Below are 20,046 nucleotides of genomic sequence, written 5' to 3'. Positions count from 1 at the left end.
TACTGTAGGTGCCTCTAGGTAGAGGAATTTATTATTGTGAAATTCGCCATTCTGACCCTGCTTCATGTGTTATGAAGCCAAAACCAACCTTTCATTGTACATTTTTTTTTTATCCGATTCATGCGTGTGCTTTTTTTTCTCTTATTTCCTTTTAAATTTGCAGTTCAAAGAAAAGCTGTTAAAGTGGAACTAAACCCTCCTATCGTTTTCAGCCAAGGAAGCTGACATCTTGGCCTCTGTTAAATCTTCAACTGCCATGATGCTGCACTTGTAATCAGTTATGACACCAGCCATTGGATGGTTTGACAGTTTGGTTGAGAGCACAACCAATGTTACATTCCCGACATGCGATGGAAATTTTACTGTTTTTGGAAAATTTTAAATTGATGAGTTTACTTCCACTTTAATACCAGTTGTATATGGCACAACTCGTGGCCTCGAACAGCAAATGATCTGACTGATTAGTGATAATAACACAGCTCCTTTCTCTATCTGCAAAGTAGAGAGCGTCCTGACCCTCCTGCTCGCCACTTCCCCCCTCAAGAGGCTTTCTCCACACCAGGGAGAAAGTCTCGCATTACTGTGTGGAGTTACAGACAGAAGAACAGGAAGTGAGGATTTCTCAGAAGAAATAAGGACATTTAAAAGCAAAATGGAAGGATGAGGTAAGTGAAGGAGGACTGCACTAAGGTAAAGGAAGCTATTTAGGATTTTTTTTTTTTTACCTTTACAACCCCTTTAATTTTAAATAGGGGTAGTGTTAGAGCCGACCTTGCATGAAAAAAATAAAAGCAGACAGTGGCATGTACTGTATGTATATTTATATACAATTAAAATAGGATATTAATTACATATAGTGTTTTTTTTTTAATTACGAACACAATACAAAGTCTTCTTGAAAAGTTTTTGGAGTGTTTATTTTATTAGTGTCTTTTATTAATGTTGAATTCTCCCATACAAAGTTGTCAGTTTCCAACCTTTCCATACCTCCTAACGAATTAGCGAGAGGGTGGAGGTTAAGAGCATCAGATCTTGCAGAAGACAAAATCCAATTTTTTTTTTAAGTCTCTTGCAGAATACTCCAAGTATTAGATGAATACACTGAGCTAAAACCATATGTAAAAGTTTTTAATTACTGGCACAAATTGTTTTAACACTACAGATGTGTGCCTACTACACTTTGCAGTAGCCCATTGCACAGCCATCTGCTCTGGGATCTGATCCAGCCCACCACACCCTACTATTGGCAACGGAAATGTCACCTGTTCTCCACCAATCTCCATTGCTTATAATTTGTCCACGTCCAAACATATGCCTGTCTTGGCCAGTAACAGGCCAATGCACCACATGGCCTCTTGCCTTTAGGTCCTCCACTACATCAATGGCAATCCCTTCCTCAAGGTATAGGTGCCATTTCTGATCTGAATATGAAAAAATAAGTGAAAATGAGAACAAATGACAACATGTAACATACACACAGAAAGCAAGCTTTAGTTTTTAAACTACTATAGCTGTACGCAAATGTAATGCAATGATTAGACATCAACATATTACCAATATAGTACTACACATTGAAAGCTAAAAACCAAGCTATTTGAATTAAAGTGACACTAAAGTCTTGGTTTTTCTTTTGTTAAAAATAACAAACATGTTATACTTACCTACTCTGTGTAGTGGTTTTGCACAGAGCAGCCCATATCCTCCCCTTTTCAGGTTCCTCTTCGGTGCTCCTGGCCCCTCCCTTCTGTTGAGTGCCCCAACAAGCAGCTTTCTATGGGGGCACCCAACCTAAGCCACAGCTCCCTGTGTCTATTCAGACACAGAGCTGGACCCGGGCCCTGCCCCCTTTCTTTACACGTTGGCTCACTGACTTTGATTGACAGCAACAGGAGCCAATGGTGTGGCACTGCTGTCTCTGCCAATGAGGGGGGAATCCCGGGCAGCCGAGTTTCTCATACAACATCGCTGGATCTAGATGGACCTCAGGTAAGTATAAGGAGGATGAAGGTGGCTGCTGTACATAGAATGCATTAAGATAAAAAAAAACTTTTGCCTTTACAACCACTTTAAAGCTCTCTAGGAAATTTTACTACAATTTGTTACCCTTTTTCTATAAGTTTACATCGAACCTGAAATGTCTCATATTTATTTAATTAAATTCTGTCAGCACACAGCAGACATCATCAGCTGTACAGGACTTACTGTAAATGCCCCAACTCCTAGAATGCCTGGACACTTTTAGGTAGATTCAGAAAGAGTTAGGTCGACTTATCTACTGATAAGCCGGCCTAACTCAGAATCTACGCCGACCTATGTTTAAGCGTATGCTCAAACAGAGATACGCTTAAACATATCTAAGATACGACGGCTTGCGCCGTCGTATCTTAGATTGCAATTTTTCGGATGGCCGCTAGGTGGCGCTTCCATTGCGGTCGGCGTAGATTATTTAAATGAGTTTGTACGCCGATTCACGAACGTACGCCCGGCCGCCGCAGTCGATTTACGCCGTTTACGTAAGAGATAGGCCCGCGTAAAGTTAGAGCTAGGCTCTAGTAGAATAGTAATGTCAAGTATGGCCGCCGTTCCCGCGTCAAAATTTGAAATTTTTACGTCGTTTGCGTAAGTCGTCCTTGAATCGGAAAAACGTCAAAAACGTGAGGTCAAGCCTCATTACCATGAAACACGCCCCCCTCCAAGTCATTTGAATTTGGCGCCCTTACGCCCACCCGCTTTAGGCTACGCCGCCGTAGATTAGCAGGCAAGTATATTGAGAATCATTACTAGCCTAGCTAATTTACGGCGGCGTAGCCTAAACAGGCTAAACTACGCCGCCGTAACTTTACACGATTGTACCTGAATCTACCTATGTGTCTTTTACTTACTTTGTTAATGTGTGGGCAACCTGGTCTAAGTTGTCAATGGGTTATATTTCTATATAATCGCTGTTATGTATATCATCTTCTGTTATACCTGCCTCCCAAGCCCCTCTTCTCAAATTCCCTTATTTTAATTGGCCAGTTTCACCTATTTATTTTACGTTACATTTAGATTTATGCATCTGCTCCTGAAGATTGGAGATATCCATTAAAACGCGTCGAGCTATATAGATGCCTGGAATACAAATTTTATCCAAGAGCGATATTCTGCAAAATGTTAATTATCCTGTTTTTATTGGCCTCTACCAAGCGATGTATGAACCTGCTATAATACGTGAGCATAGAATTTTGAATCTGGTGGTTTCCCTCTTTCCTGTTATCATGCTGTTAATGTCATGTACTATTCATGTTACATATGATATATTTATTACTATACTATTGTTATGTCTAATAAACCTTATAATCATGCTACTGGTTCATGTTATGTTACTATGTACATGCTATGACACTATGTTATTGGGTTATCTACCATTATATACCCACCAGTTACTCTCTGTTCATGTTGTTCATTTTCGGCTGCAAGCTTCATATAAAATCCCAAACTCCCTTTCCATACCAACCTGGTCTTGAGGTTTCCAATTTCATAAGTTTGCTAAATAGTAAGGCTTATTTTAACCACTTAACCCCCGGACCATATTGCTGGTCAAAGACCAGGCCACTTTTTGCGATTCGGCACTGCGTCACTTTAACTGACAATTGCGTGGTCGTGTGACATGGCTCCCACAAATAGAGCTTTCTTTTGGTGGTATTTGATCACCTCTGCGGTTTTTAGTTTTTGCGCTATTAACAAAAATAGAGCGACAATTTTGAAAAAAATTTATATTTTTTACTTTATGCTATAATAAATATCCCCCAAAAATATATAAAAATAAGGCCGATACATATTCGTCTACATATTTTTCGTAAAAAAAAAATCGCAATAAGCGTTTATTGATTGGTTTGCGCAAAAGTTATAGCGTTTACAAAATAGGGGATATTTTTATGGCATTTTTCTTAATATTTTTTTTTTACTAGTAATGGCGGCGATCAGCGATTTTTATCAGTACTGCGACATTATGGCGGACACTTCGGACACTTTTGACACATTTTTGGGACCATTGGCATTTTTATAGCGATAAGTGCTATAAAAATGCATTGATTACTATAAAAATGCCACTGGCAGTGAAGGGGTTAACATTAGGGTGCGAGGAAGGGGTTAATCATGTTCCCTGGGTGTGTTATAACTGAAGGGGGGGGTTGCTTACACACACAGCTCCCGGTTCTCGCTCTGTAACGAGCGATCGTGGGTGCCTGTCGGTGATCGCGACCGCCAGGCACGCGCGCCGCGTCAGGGGTCGAGCGGGGGGCGCTATATAGCTACGTGATCTTGCCCAGCAGAGCCGACCTCCCGCCGTTTAACTGCGGCGGCACTAGTTGGCAAGCAGTTAAAGCATCAATCTTTATACAGAAATAATGACCTGTCAGAAATTCTAACTTTTTTCCATAGCCAATTAGCTCCTCTAATGGCATCAGATATTTAGGCTTTATCACATTTGATGTCTCTTTTTTATGGTGGGTTAAGGCCAAATGATGCCCCTTAGTAAATTCTAATGGTCATTAGATGCACTTCGTGAATGCTATCCAAAATCCTAAATTAGGAATAAATTAAATAATAATAGATTAAATGTTTTGTCTGTGTTTATCTGCCCCAAAGTAAACTCTGCTAGCCAAATCCTGAAGGGCTTTACCTTTGTTATTGTACTCAACATAAAATCGAGGAGCATCAACAGCCATTTGAGGGTTCATTCCAAATTCTGCCATGTTTAAAAGAACCTACAAAAAAAATACACAAACAGAAGCAAGAATTAGATAAGGATCAACATAGATATTTTCTTTTCTTTTTTTATATCAAATCAAAGTTTAATGAGCATGTAAAAAACGGGTTACAGACAGTGTTCTAGTCGGTGCAACATGCACCACAAGCAAGGATACATTGCAATGTCAGGTGCGCAGACTTGACAGACGGGATAAATGAAAACATGTAACATGTGGAAATATAGAACAGCACATGGGGACGGGGTAGGTCGGAGGTGAAGGTCGCAGCCCAATAAAACTCAGCAGGTACATATAGGGGGTGTTAAGCAGAGGAGGTATTGCAGGTAGAGGCATCTCCCAACCATCTATCCCAAATCTTGTTATATTTACCAGGGCAACCCCTGTGGGCATATAGAAGTTTTTTAAAGGGTAGGGTGTCGTTGACAGCTTTGATCCATTGTTGTAGGGTGGGGGGGGGGGCCCCTAAGCCAGGTTCTCGCTATCTGAAGCCTTGCAAGGAACAAAGTCTCTTGTAGCAATGTGTTGAGATATTTTCCGGCCTCAGACAGCGAGAATATTCCGAGCAAACACTGACGGGGGCTAAGGGAAATGGGAGAACCCATGCGATCGTGGAGAAATCGGACCACCTGGGTCCAAAAGCCCTGCACGCAGGGGCACCCCCAGAGAAGATGGTAAAAGGTGGGATCAGGGGAGTTGCAGCCCGGGCAGTTAGGATCGCCGCCCGGCCTGAATTTTAGGATGCGACGGGGCGTTAGGTATGAACGGTGCAGGATATATAATTGGGTAAGGCGGTCAGAAATTTTGGGGGAAACCAATCTGCAGTTGACGAGAGCTTCATCCCAGTCCTCCGACGACAGCACCCCCAAGTCAGGAGCCCAGCGAGCTTTAACCTGCTGGAGAGTGGCAGCCGCCGAGGGAGCCAGGAGGTATGAGTAGAGTTGGGAGGTCAGTTTCTTGGGGTCCGAGCCCATGACAATGTCAACAGGAAGCGGGATCTCGAGGGTAGGGATGACGGTACCAAATTGTGTGGTAAGTGCGTGTCGAAGCTGGAGGTAGCGGAAGAACATGTGATTCGCTAGGGCATGGGTATCTTTGAGGGATTGGAAGGACCTAACCGAGCCGTGTGAAACTACTTGTGAGAGGTAAATAATTCCGCTCCTGACCCAGATACCATGGTCGGGGACCATGGCAAGCTCGGGCAGCAAGGGATTATCCCAAAGGGGTGTGTGAGAGTGGGGGGACGGGGCCTCACCGACTGACATGGTAGTTTGCCAAATCTTGCGGTGGTGGTGGAGCAGTTGGTTACTATCATCTGGGCGTCTAGAGTTGCGGGGTGGACAAAACATGAGTTGAAAGGGATGCGAGACCGGGCCAGGGGCCTTGGAGCACACCATGGCCAGATATCGCCTCCTCTCGGAGTGGTGAATGTAATGAAAGTGGGAGAGCTGGGACGCAACATAGTAAAGGTGGAGGTCTGGGACCGAGGCGCCCCCCTTGACTGGAGGGGCACTTTAGGACCCGCCACGGCAGTTTGTGCCGGGACGGGCCCCAGATGAAAGAGTTGAGAATGGACTCCATTTTTTTAAAAACACGGGGAGGGATACTCAGCGGAGCATGCCAGAAGGCATAGAGCAGCTTCGGGAGAAGGATCATCTTGACTAGGCTTATGCGGCCCATCACCCCAAGAGGGAGACGGGACCACGTTTGCGTTTTGGACTTCAAGGTATGAAAGAGTGGCTCAATGTTAAGGCGTATGTAATCTAGAGGGGACCTAGTGACGAGGATGCCCAGGTACTTAATGACATCCGTCCGTGGCAACGGAAGGGCCGCCTGCATTGCAGTGGGGGGACCCAGATCTAAGGGGAGGATATGGGATTTGGTCCAGTTCATCTGCAGGCCTGAGAATTCCCCGAATTGGGTGATAACTTGGAGGGCCATACAAAGTGAGGGGCCGGCATCCGATAGGTAAAGGAGCATGTCATCAGCGTATAAGCTGAGTATCTCAGTGACCTGGCCACAACGCAGCCCGCTAATCCCTGGGCGGCTACGCAGAGCTATGCTTAGGGGTTCCACTGCGAGGGCATAGAGCATGGGTGAAACGGGGCAGCCCTGACGGGTGCCACGAGTCAGGGGGAAGGGGGAGGAGGTCCTACCATTGACCCTGATACGCGCCGTAGGAGCGTGATATAGGAGTTGTAGCCATTTCACAAAGCGGGGACCAAAACCGAAACTGCCAAGGCATTCCCAGAGGTAATTCCACTCAACCGAATCGAAGGCCTTGGCAGCGTCGAGGCTAACTATCACCCTAGAACCCACTTCTACGTGTTGGGCCTGAAGGTTCATGTAAAGTCTGCGGAGGTTGAAGGCTGTGTTTTTGTTGGGCATGAACCCAGTCTGATCAGGGTGTATTAAGCTAGAGATGACTTTATTGAGACGCAGGGCGAGAATTTTAGCGAGGATCTTCACGTCGAGCTGAAGGAGGGAGATGGGGCGGTAAGATTCGGGGAGCATAGGGTCCTTGCCTGGTTTTGGTATAAGAACAATGAGGGCCTCGCGCATGGAGGAGGGTAGCGTACTCGAATCAAAAATGTGATTATATAGCGCGCAGAGCCTAGGGACGAGGGAATCCTGAAAGGACTTGTAGAATTCGAGGGGAAGCCCGTCGGAGCCCGGGGTTTTGGAGGTGGGGAGGCTTGCTATAGCCGTCTCCACACAGACAGTGGTGATTGGGGCCTCAAGCATGGAGACCTGACTCGGGGATAGGGTTGGGAAGGTGACGCTCCGCAGAAGGGCAGTAAGCTCCTCCGCGGAGTGTTGTGCAGTGGAGGTGTAGAGCCTCGAGTAAAAGGACCGAAACTCTTCCGCCACCAAGTCAGGGTCAGAAAGTATCGCCCCGGACTCCGCGCGGAGGGCCACGACCACAGGGGGTTTGTGATCCAGGTGAGCCATATAGGCAAGTAGCCGACCAGCCCGTTCCCCATGCTCGTATGTGCGCTGTTTGCTAAAGAAGATACCCCGGCGTGCCCTCTCGAGGTGTAGCTGATCCGTCAGCCTGGACTGTAGGCGGAGCTGAGAAGCAGTAGTATCTGACGGATCAGCCTGAAAGGCCCGCTCAAGAGAACTAAGTTGCGCCTCGGCCTGGTGGATTAACAGTTTAGAGGAGGCTTTGTGTCTGTTGATGCGTAGGGATAGGAACATGCGGGCGTGTAGTTTGAACGCCTCCCACACGGGTCCAGCCGAGGCTGAGCCGTCATTGGTGGTAAAGAAACGGACCCATTCGGATCCGATGGAGTCCAATTCCGGGAGGACCCTCAACCAAAACGGGTTGAGGCGCCAAGTCTGGGTCGTGGGGGGTGACGGGAGTCTCAGCCTGACCCAGTACGGAGAGTGATCAGATAGTGTTCTAGTATCAAACCCTACGTCAAGGAGATGTGGGAGGAGGGAAGGAGTCACAAGAACAAGATCGATACGTGACATCACTGCACGGGAGGGAGTAAAGCAGGAGAACCCTAATTGGGTGGGATACTTATGTCGCCAAGTGTCGGTGAGGGCAAATTCAGCTAGGAACCTACCGAACCTGGTGATTTTTGGAACAGGGCCTGTGGGAGCGCTCTGGCCCAGTCTGTCCATGGATGGGGAAATGACCATATTAAAGTCGCCCGCCCATATGGCAGGCACCGATGGGTGGAGAGTCATATAAGCCACCCCACGTTGAAGCACCTCAAACTGAAAGGGAGGGGGGACATAAAAAGCAAGGAGTAATACTTCGAGGCCCCCAATGGTGGCATGAAGGAACAAATAACGACCCTGGGGATCAGATTGTAGCGCATGTAATTGGAACTGCTGCGATCTTGCTACCAGCACCGCCACCCCTCGAGAGTTAGAGGTGTGGGGGGCTTGGTACACCCATCCCACCCAGGCTTTTTTGAGGCATAGCTGCTTCTGACCCGCGAGATGAGTCTCCACCAGGATAGAAACATCAGCACGCAGGGACTTTAGATGGGAGAGGACCGCCGACCGTTTAGCCCGATCCCCCAAACCCCGGACGTTCCAGGACACTATTTTCAGGGAAGCCATGGGTAGGGATGGCGGGGTAGGGGGAAGGCATGGGGACCATGTGACTGAATCAGGAGGCAGTGAGTGGGGACCACGCGACCCCCGAGGGCCCAGATAGAGCCCAACGAGGGTAGGCGCGGGGCCCACCCCATACAGATAGGTACATCAAAATAATCAGTAAAGTCTGCAACACACTTTGACAATATTAAAACAAAACAGTAAAAAAAAGGAAAAAGAAAAAAAAGAAAAAAACAGAAACCAACAATAACAGCGCTGCGATGAAACCACAGCGCATAACCTGCAATAGCACTGGACCGACACAGCAGGCATAACACCCCACCACCCACCAAAAGTCTGGGGACGGGGGCCGGCCAGGGAAACAGTAACTTAGCCATGATTGCCCAGGGTGATGAAAGTTCCCGAAGGAAAGGGCAACCGGCGGGAGCGTGGGGGGCGAAAAAGAACAACTGCAGAGCACACACTGGTGCAAGAGTGGGGTGACTGTTCAGACGGAACACCGATGCAGGTGAGCCGCTCGTGGCGTGTAACAGGGGGGGAAAATTATCGGGGGAGGCAAGGGCAGAGAGGGGGAGGACAGGCGGGGAGTCAGGCAGAGGGTACACGGATGAAGGAGAAGGATGGAGGCCCCCGGGGAGGCAGTAAGATCAACTCACGGTTCAGGGGGTACGTGTTCCAAAAGTGACGCTGTCCAGGAGAAACAGAGCGGCCCGCCAGGGGTAAGTAGCAAGTGGAGCAAAGTGGAGATGAGGATTCAGTTGCGTGACGAGCTAGCTCCGTCGCGGCGCTCCAGCCAGGAAAGGATTGCTTGAGGTTCTTCAAAGAACTGGGCCTTACCATCGCACACAACCCGGAGTCGCGCGGGGAAGAGCATAGCGTATGGTAGGTGATGTACGCGTAGCAGCCTCTTAGCCTCCGTGAAGCGCGCCCTCCTCTTCTGGACCTCCGACGAGAAGTCCGGGTATACGGCAACCGTTACATTGCCGATGGGGATGTTACCTTTCTCGCGGGTGAGTCGGAGGACGGCATCCCGATCGCGGTAATTAAGCATCTTGGCGATGAAGGTTCTCGGGGGGGCGCCCTCCGGAGGGGGTTTCGCAGCAAGGCGATGGGCGCGTTCAACGACAAAAGTGGCGGAGAAGGCCTCCCTGCCGAATGTTCTGATCAGGAGATTTTCCAGGTAAGTAGGGGGGTCTGCTCCTTCCGAACGCTCAGGGAGCCCCACAAAACGTAGATTACATCTGCGGAGGCGATTCTCCATATCATCTTGTTTAGAGAGCACAGCTTGGAGCTGATGTTGCAGGCTCTCCACCGTAACTTGAAGCGGGTGCAGGCCATCCTCCACGTGGTCCAGCCTGCGCTCCGTCTCAGACACCCGGTCCCGCAACTTTTGCATGTCGTGTCGGATGTGCGAGATGTCCACCTTGACCTCCTCGATCCGGGTTGTAAGAGACGTTTGGCAGGCAGCAATAGCCTCCAGGACCCGTGCAGTGTCGCCCGATGGACGGTCCTCGCTCCCAGGGGGCACGGCGACGCCATCTTCCTCCACCTGGTCTCGCTCACTCTGACGGCCCTTGTCGAGTTTTGCCAGGGTACCGGACTTCTTGGGGGGCGACATGGTGTAGTCAAATAGTAGGGGCATATGTGGGTAGGTTTGTAGCCGTTTTCAGGGAAGATTCCCCCAGGATGGATGTAGATAGGATCAGCCACGAGCGGAGCTCTCACTCAGCACGTCTTACTCCATGCAGCTCCAGACCACGCCCCAGATATTTTCTTTTCGAAGGAAATCATACAACCAGCCTTCCCTTCTCTCTACCATTAAAAGGTCTTCCTGTTTTTTTTGCAAGATTATTTTCTAAATCAGAAGTGTGACTATTTTTAAAAGGTATTTAATATAGTTATAAAAGTGACCTTAGAGTGCAGGCCCTTTACAAGTTAATTTTGCATTGGCGACTGGGGATAAAGAGAAAGCATTTACCCTGTGAAGCGAATAGCCTCAGGTGATAAACAGAGATAAAACAAATCCAGTTACAGCTCTTATACACTGTGTTAGACCTGATTAGAGGAAAGGGACACAATCCCCTTCATACACATCACAGGTATGAAGGAACATGCAGAGCCTTGTTTTAAATAGACAAGCTGTGTGCTGAGCTCCCTCCCCTGTCACATATTTATCTCAGGTGTCAGAAAAACCCTATCAGAGGGGACACATGCTAATAACAGAGGAACAAAGCACCAGAGAGAAACAACACTTAGAACTTTGGCAAATATTACAGATATATGTGCCTTGTTCAGATTTTATGACTGAGGTTTACAACCACTTTAAACATGTTCTTCAGCTCTGAGTTTTTTTTGGAATAGTCTTGACCAAGCCCCAAATCATCCACATTGGCTCAAACTTGATATGGTCCAGAAACACTTAGACAAAATAAAGGTGTGTAGCGCTTGGTTGCTACTAGTAACAAACATCCACCAAATCACCCTGCTGTCAGACCCCCATATATCACTTCTGAGACAATGAGCAGTCATTTGCGTTGTTTTGTTTATTGGGGGATATACCTTGGTTGGGGTAAGGAGAATATGGGATGCCCATAGAACTTGTTGAATTGCCATCACATTTAGAGAATATTGATCAGTAGATTTAGCCCTGAAACTGATGCACTTCTAACATTCAGGTCGTGTACACGCGGTCGATCCATCCGATGAGAATGGTCCGACGGACCGCTTTCATTGGATCACCGCTGAAGCAGACTGATGGCCTGATGTGCGTACACACCATTGTTCCAAAATCCGATCGGGTCAGAACGCGGTGACGTAAAACACAACGACGTGCTGAAAAAAATGAAGTTTTGCATGCGTCAACTTGATTCTGAGCATGCGCGGGTTTTGAACCGATGCTTTTGCGTACTAACCATCGGTTTTGACCGATCGGTCATCAGTCCATCAGTCCGATTTTAAAGCAAGTTCTCTAATTTTTGTCTGAAGGACAACAGACCGTTGGGCCGTACACACGGTCGGTTTGGACCGATGAAACTGGACTTCAGGTCATTTTCATCGGTTTGGACCGACCGTTTGTATGCGGCCTCACAGTCTCTTCCTCTGCATATCTTCATGCAGACTATTGCTCCTCCTACTCTGCACCAGCTCCCGCAGAATATCACTCCCCGGGACTTTTCCTTTCTTCTGTTCAAATCCTCTACTGTAAAACTGTGAGATTCCTGTCTCATCACCTCCAGTATAACAAAAGGGGATCACTCTGAATAACCCCAGATTGCTGGCTGTACTTAGTTACTGTTGTGAGTTCCTTGAATGATGTTACCTGAGCGCTATTACTAGGCCAGAGGTTTTCAGTACCTCTCCCCAGCAGCCTAGCAGTTCTAGTAGCACATGGTAACAGGTGGACTACTGCTCCCAGCTAGTCCGACGTGCAATTCCTATGCCCTCAGGCCACAGCAACTTGACACTACTCCCCAGAATCTCTCTTCTGCTCCAAGAATCCTCATCAGTGACCGTGTAATGATGAGGACTTCATCCATGACCATGTAAGGACAAAGTTCCCTTTCAGACACCCCCTGGCACCCAGGGGCACCCAGCACTCCACTGTGGTATCCACACTGACCTTCTCCTGCCCCAAGTCCATGACGGAGAATTTTATCTGGACATACGTTCCAGCAGCACCTTCTGCCCTTCTGCTCCAGGAATTCCTCATCTGTGACCATGTACAAAATCGGACCTCATCCATGATCGTGTAAGGATGAGGTTCCCTCACAGCTCTCCCTGGGCCACTCCGCGTTCAGCCCCCCCCCACCAGATGGGAACGCCATACAACAACTGCCCAGTATTCCATTCTCCTGGCCGACAATCCTCCCCAGCAGCATGTGACCCCAGCTTATATGGGAGGCCTGCCCCCTGACAATACTGAATGTGGATTGGTCAGAGCTCTTCACATGAGCTGCCTGCCACTCCAGCTTCAGGCCCAGACCCTTTTTCCAGAACAATCTCCCTGGAAACAGGGGGGCGCCTCAGAACCAGAGCACAGGTGGTCACAACTACTGCTACACTAACCACTCCCAGCCCCAGATCAAAACAAACAGGCCTAGCCTAAAGCTAGGTCTGCCTACATTTTACCTGTCCTGACAGTTTTAACTACAAAAATCATATTCTAGCACCTACCTATGGTAGAGGGTGCTACAGGTGAATAAAGCACCTAGACCAGATGGCTTACACCCACAGAACCTGAAAGAGTTGAGTTCTGTTTTTTCTAAGCCATGGTTTCTAATTTTTAGAAACTCTTTTTATAATGACTGGCGTAGTACAATGGTATGGCATACGGCTAATGTGCTGTCTATATTTTAAAAAGGGATCAAAGTCTTTACCAAGTTACCTACAAACTGGTTAGTTTTACTTCCTCACGAAGATCTAGTACACCAATATGGATTGTAGGGGAGTAGAGAAGTGTGCCAGTCCTGGTAATCAGGCCCTGCAGCATATGTCTGGTGGCTCTGGGAGGGCTTAAGAGGCAAAGTAATATCGGTGGTAAACAACATCTTTGGCAATTCCTTTGATTGATAATAGCGTCCCTGTTCTCCATCTCCAGTCCTAAAGTGTACATTACACAAGAGGTAAATTCAGTCTGGCGAGTGTGGTTTTGTTGATTTGTACATGGTGAAGTGGGTCACACATTTGCTTTTGTGGAGCACGTGGGGTGTATGGAACAATAAATACATGTTCTGATTTGGGATTGTGACTCGCTTGGACATTTTTTTATATATAGTTATTAATACAATTGTTTGTGTAGATTTAGGCAAGAGGGCCTTTTCTAATTTTTCACTTAACATCTTCATACCAAACAATTGGGTATTTGTGTTTTTATGCATTAAAATTCATTAAAGTGTATTTTTTCTCCCAAAAATTGCATTTGAAAAACTGCTGCTCAAATATCTGTGTCATAAAAAATGGCAACCATAAACATTTATTTCTAACAGGCCTTTTCTTTCAAAAAATATATGTTTTGGGGTTCTAAGTAATTATGTATGTGAAAAGTGTCAGAATTTGCTTGGGAAACTAGAGGTTAAGCAATAGTCATCATGGATTCATGAAAGACCGAAGTTATCACACAATTTGATTTATTTTTTTTGTTGAAGAGGTAACCCTAGACAAATTATGACGGGACCATGTATTGCCTCCTCACCATCTGCTTTAAAGTGGATTTAAACCCCCCCCCCCCCCCAAAAAAAAATCCAGCTCTAAGCAATCCTCTTTTATTGTTCAGTGAAATAAAACGGACTTACGGAGAAAAACCTTAGTCCGTTCCGCCCCCTTGCTGTGAGTGACAGGTTATTTACATATATCATGCACTAGCTTGAGACAGAAGCACATCCTGTGTGAAAAGTTCACAATTCACATCCCTCCCCCCTCCCCTCCTCTCCCTTCCAGCTCTCCCAGGATTGGCTGCATTTACTGTGTTTTGACTGGATGTTTCTCATCATGGGGTGTGATCCACAGTTCAGTGTGACAAGGAAATGCACGTATATTGCAGTGAAAACACAGAACAGAAAGCAGACTATACACAGACAAGTGATCAGGGCCGATCCTAGGGTCACAGACGCCTGGGTGCAGAAATATTTCTGGCGCCCCCACATGGGCGTGGTCATCTTACAAACTCCTCCCCTCTACACGTTTCTATGGCAACGACTCAAACACAGAGATGCTCCCCTTAGAAGTCTTCGTTACCCTGGGATCCTCCCATGATCTTTTAACAATAACGAAAATATAGGAAGAGTGTACACTAATGAAACCTGGATGGCGTCTAATGCACACAGAGGGGGATTCTGTTAGAGAGTCTGTTAGACATGGTACAGGAGAAGGTCAGAGACTGCAGACATGATACAAGAGACGGTCAGAGAGTGCAGATATAAAACAGGAGGTGGTCAGAGACTGCAGACATAGCGCAGACATAGCACAGGAGATGGTCAGAGACTGCAGACATAGCACAGGAGATGATCAGGGACTGCAGAAACCCTACAGGAGATGATCAGAGACTGCAGACATAGTACAGGAGATGGTCAGAGACTGCAGACATAGTACAGGAGATAGTCAGAGACTGCATTGGGCATTGGTGTTAAATGGGGGGGTTGACAATGTGCTAATTTCTAACTTGGGGAAGAGTTGGAACATTGGTGCTAAGTGAGGGGATGTTTGGGATACGTGGGAGGAGAGGGGGACACCTTGGGATAAGTGGGGGGTATTAGGGATACATGGGAGGATAGATGAAACATTTGGCATAAGTGGTGGGACAGTGGGGATAAGTGGGGGTGGGGAACATTTGGGATAAGTGGGGGGAGTGACTGGACATTTAGGATAAGTGGGATAATGGGTATAAATAGGGGGGGAGGAGGAGGAACATTGGGAGGATGGGAGGGACACTGGGGATAAGTGGGGGGGACAGGAGGGACATTGAGGATAAGTGGGAGGATAGGAGGAATATTGGAGGGACAGGAGGAACATTGGAAGGGACACTGGGGATAAGTGGGGGAACAGGAGGAACATTGGGAGGATGGGAGGGACACTGGGGATAAGTGGGAGGTCAGGCGGAATGTTGGGGGGACAGGAGGAAAATTAGGAGGACAGGAGGAACATTGAAGATAAGTGGGGGGCCAGGAGGAATATTGGGGGGACAGAAGGAACATTGGGGATAAGTGGGGGGACAGGAGGAACATTAGGGGGCCAGTAGGGGGACAGGAGGAACATTAGGGGGCCAGTAGGGACATTGGAGGGACATTGCGGATAAGTGGGGGGGACAGGAGGGACATTAGGGGGCCAGTAGGGACATTGGAGGGACAGGAGGAACATTGGGGATAATTGGAGGGACAGGAGGAACATTGGGGATAATTGGGGGGACAGGAGGAACATTGGGGATAAGTGGGGGGACAGAAGGGACATTGCAGATAAGTGGGGGGACAGAAGGGACATTGCGGATAAGTGGGGGGACAGGAAGGACATTGCGGATAAGTGGAGGGACAGAAGTGACGTTGCGGATAAGTGGGGGGACAGAAGGGACGTTGAGGATAAGTGGGGGGACAGAATGAACATTGGGGATAATTGGGGGGACAGGAGGAACATTGGGGATAATTGGGGGGACAGGAGGAACATTGGGGATAAGTGGGGGGACAGAAGGGACATTGCGGATAAGTGGGGGGACAGGAGGGACATTGCGGATAAGTGGAGGGACAGAAGGGACGTTGCGGATAAGTGGGGGGACAGAAGGGACGTTGAGGATAAGTGGGGGGACAGAATGAACATTGGGGATAATTGGGGGGACAGGAGGAACATTGGGGATAATTGGGGGGACAGGAGGAACATTGGGGATAAGTGGGGGGACAGAAGGGACATTGCGGATAAGTGGGGGGACAGGAGGGACATTGCGGATAAGTGGAGGGACAGAAGGGACGTTGCGGATAAGTGGGGGGACAGAAGGGACGTTGCGGATAAGTGGGGGACAGGAGGGACATTGGGGGGACAGGAGGAACATTGGGGATAATTGGAGGGACAGGAGGAACATTGGGGATAATTGGGGGGACAGAAGGGACATTGCAGATAAGTGGGGGGACAGAAGGGACATTGCGGATAATTGGGGGGACAGAAGGGACATTTCGGATAAGTGGGGGGACAGGAGGGACATTGTGGATAAGTGGGGGGACAGGAGGGACATTGCGGATAAGTGGGGGGACAGAGGGACATTGCGGATAAGTAGGGGGACAGAAGGAGCATTGGGGGGACAGAGGGACATTGCGGATAAGTGGGGGACAGAGGGACATTGCGGATAAGTGGGGGACAGAGGGACATTGCGGATAAGTGGGGGACAGGAGGGACATTGCAGATAAGTGGGGGGGACAGGAGGGACATTAGGGGGCCAGTAGGGACATTGGAGGGACAGGAGGAACATTGGGGATAATTGGAGGGACAGGAGGAACATTGGGGATAATTGGGGGGACAGGAGGAACATTGGGGATAAGTGGGGGGACAGAAGGGACATTGCAGATAAGTGGGGGGACAGAAGGGACATTGCGGATAAGTGGGGGGACAGGAGGGACATTGCGGATAAGTGGAGGGACAGAAGGGACGTTGCGGATAAGTGGGGGGACAGAAGGGACGTTGCGGATAAGTGGGGGGACAGAATGAACATTGGGGATAATTGGGGGGACAGGAGGAACATTGGGGATAATTGGGGGGACAGGAGGAACATTGGGGATAAGTGGGGGGACAGAAGGGACATTGCGGATAAGTGGGGGGACAGGAGGGACATTGCGGATAAGTGGAGGGACAGAAGGGACATTGCGGATAAGTGGGGGGACAGAAGGGACGTTGCGGATAAGTGGGGGACAGGAGGGACATTGGGGGGACAAGAGGAACATTGGGGATAATTGGAGGGACAGGAGGAACATTGGGGATAATTGGGGGGACAGAAGGGACATTGCGGATAAGTGGGGGGACAGAAGGGACATTGCGGATAATTGGGGGGACAGAAGGGACATTTCGGATAAGTGGGGGGACAGGAGGGACATTGTGGATAAGTGGGGGGACAGGAGGGACATTGCGGATAAGTGGGGGGACAGAGGGACATTGCGGATAAGTAGGGGGACAGAAGGAGCATTGGGGGGACAGAGGGACATTGCGGATAAGTGGGGGACAGAGGGACATTGCGGATAAGTGGGGGACAGAGGGACATTGCGGATAAGTGGGGGACAGGAGGGACATTGCAGATAAGTGGGGGGACAGGAGGAATATTTGGGGGGAAGGAGGGACATTGCGGATAAGTGGGGGGACAGGAGAAGCATTGGGGGGACAGAGGGACATTGTGGATAAGTGGGGGACAGGGGTACATTGTGCATAAGTGGGGTGGCAGGAGGAACATTGGGGGGACAGGTGCGGGTAAAGGAGGGAAGTGGAGACAATTGCTAAAGCTGTTAGAATATAGGAAATAGACTATCTCAGTATCAACAAGCACAATACACTTAAAAGTAAACGTTATTGTGTTTATTTTACATGTAAAAGACTATACACGATTCCTTGTAATCAATCAATGCATAAAAAGGAAATACAGTATATGAATGCTTGTTGTAGAGTTTGTTCGGAAGTTCCTCTCCAGGTTTTGCAAACTAGATGAGATACTGTAAATCTTACTGACCTCCTTACAGTCCCAGACTGTGTGCCACAATAGGGGAAAAGGGAGATCCAGTCAGGCGCGGAGGAGGAGAGCATGACAGCGCTGACTCGCATAGCGAGGCAGAGGCGGGACTACCAGAACAACCCAGCCCCTGCCACCGCACATGACACCTCCAATTACCGTGCAGCCACTGCCCATCCCTGAGCCGCAACAAGACGCCTGAAACGCGAGTGACACTGGCACTATGCTGTGCTGCACCCCCCAAACAGATACAGTGAGCCACTCCGATCTCTGACAGGATGAAGGGGGACAGACTTCAGCTTGCCAGGAAACGGCGGCGGAGGTGGTGACCAGCGGAGAGAGCGGCACTGGACACCGACATGGAGGAGGAGGGAGAGAGAGGGGAGCACTCTGGCGCTTGAGCGCCCCCACCTCTGTGGCGCCTGGGTGCACTGCACCTCTCGCACCCCGTCTAGGATCGGCCCTGCAAGTGATCTGATTTAGGTTAGATGCATCTAGTGAGAGCTGGGCAGAATTGCATTATGTGTGTCTGCGGTCACCTGATCACAGTTGCAACAACAGGTTATAAACATATCTCATGCACTAGCCTGGAGACATGCATTATTTTTTAATTCCCACCCCCACTCCTTTTCTGAAGTCATGTGGTTACTTTTCTGGATTTTGACTGGATGTTAGGGATCATAGCAGAATTTAGTGTAAGGAATACACAAGAGAAAATGCATGTTGGCAAGGGGAGTGTAGAGGTGGGTGGGGAGTCTACTGACATCACGACTCCACCCACCGAGCTCCAGACAACAGATCCACCCACAGAATCTGCAGTTTTTCAGGTCTCATAACAGACAGAGGGGAGACATTTGACAGGTAAGGATACATGCAGGAGGCATGTATATCCTTATAGAACAGCACTATGGCAGTAGTTTAGAAAGGATGAGAGTGGGTTTACATTCACTTTAATCCTCTAAACCCAATACTCCTTCAGTTGAATGAGTTGCGGCCTTAACATATATGCACACCCCTCAACTAGTTGCGGCCTTAACGTATATGCACACCCCTCTACTGTTTTTACAGGTAAAGGGGAAGTGGTTGGGGAGGAAAAACGGTGGCACAACTGCATTGTTTTACTGCCCCCCTAACTGATTATGTAAATGAGTAGAGTAGAGAGTCTGTTTTGTTTGGACTGCATATCCCAAACTAAAAAGTAGTCTAGCATTTTCTTTTGTTATCTTAATTTTTTTCCTGTGCAGCCTCAATGTACTGTGGCTGGAATTAAGAGGCTGTGCATAAAAGTAAATATTTTTAACCATAAATATTTTTAAACCATCATAAAGTCGGGGTTGCATAATACATATACAGGTGTGCCTATGTTGTGGGTATCATTTGAAAATGAGTCATAAGTTGGTTGGTCACAATGCTCTAAAGTGAAGTTCACAGAGTGAATCATTTGTTGTATTATACACTGTTAACAAGAATGTTAAAAAAACACAAGCTATACTAAGGTAAGATAAAACATATGTACCGGCGTATTTGCCGGCGTATAAAAGACGACTGGGCGTATAAGACGACCCCCTAATTTTCCAGGAAAAAAATTTGTTTTGGGTTATAATCGCCGTATAAGACTACCCCCTTCCTACTAGTCTTTCTGGAAGCTGAGGGGTAGCCAGAACAACCGCTGACAGAAACAGTCTTTTTTCAAATCTCACTGTGCCATTACATTACATTACATTACATGCCTCACTGTGCCATTACATTACTTGCCCCCACTGTGCCATCACTTGCCCCCACTGTGCCATCACTTGCCCCCACTGTGCCATCACTCACGTTTTGCAGATATCAGTCTCCGTCTGCTGCGAGCGTCCTCAGACTGTCCTGTTATAGGCGGAACACAAATTTTCCCAGCAGCGTCTCTATTCAGTGTTCCGCCTATCACGGACGTCCTCTCGTCCGAGGATGAGAAGCCATCCATGATAGGAGGAACACAGAACAGAGGCGCTGCTGGGAAAATTTGTGTTCCGCCTATCACAGGACAGTCTAAGG

The 20,046-nt window shown here is 48.1% G+C and overlaps 1 protein-coding gene across 8 annotated transcripts in view; it reads right to left on the bottom strand.

Annotated features, from left to right (window-relative positions):
- Positions 1 to 892: 892 nt before the first annotated feature.
- The window catches only part of LOC120936599 (glutathione hydrolase-like YwrD proenzyme), a 138,440-nt gene continuing 119,286 nt past the window's right edge, over positions 893 to 20,046 (bottom strand). For all 8 annotated transcript variants that reach the window (XM_040349070.1, XM_040349075.1, XM_040349072.1 and 5 more), the window contains 2 exons: positions 4,664 to 4,748; positions 893 to 1,421 (listed from right to left, as the gene is read on the bottom strand). In XM_040349070.1, the coding sequence (XP_040205004.1) occupies positions 1,174 to 1,421; positions 4,664 to 4,748 (333 nt within the window). In that variant the 3' untranslated portion in view covers positions 893 to 1,173. The remainder of the gene's footprint in view (positions 1,422 to 4,663; positions 4,749 to 20,046) is intronic.

Source organism: Rana temporaria, chromosome 4 (genome assembly GCF_905171775.1).
Source record: "Rana temporaria chromosome 4, aRanTem1.1, whole genome shotgun sequence".
Classification (NCBI taxonomy): domain Eukaryota; kingdom Metazoa; phylum Chordata; class Amphibia; order Anura; family Ranidae; genus Rana; species Rana temporaria.
The sequence above is the reverse complement of the archived record's forward strand: the minus strand, read 5'-3'. Positions and strand labels throughout refer to the sequence as shown.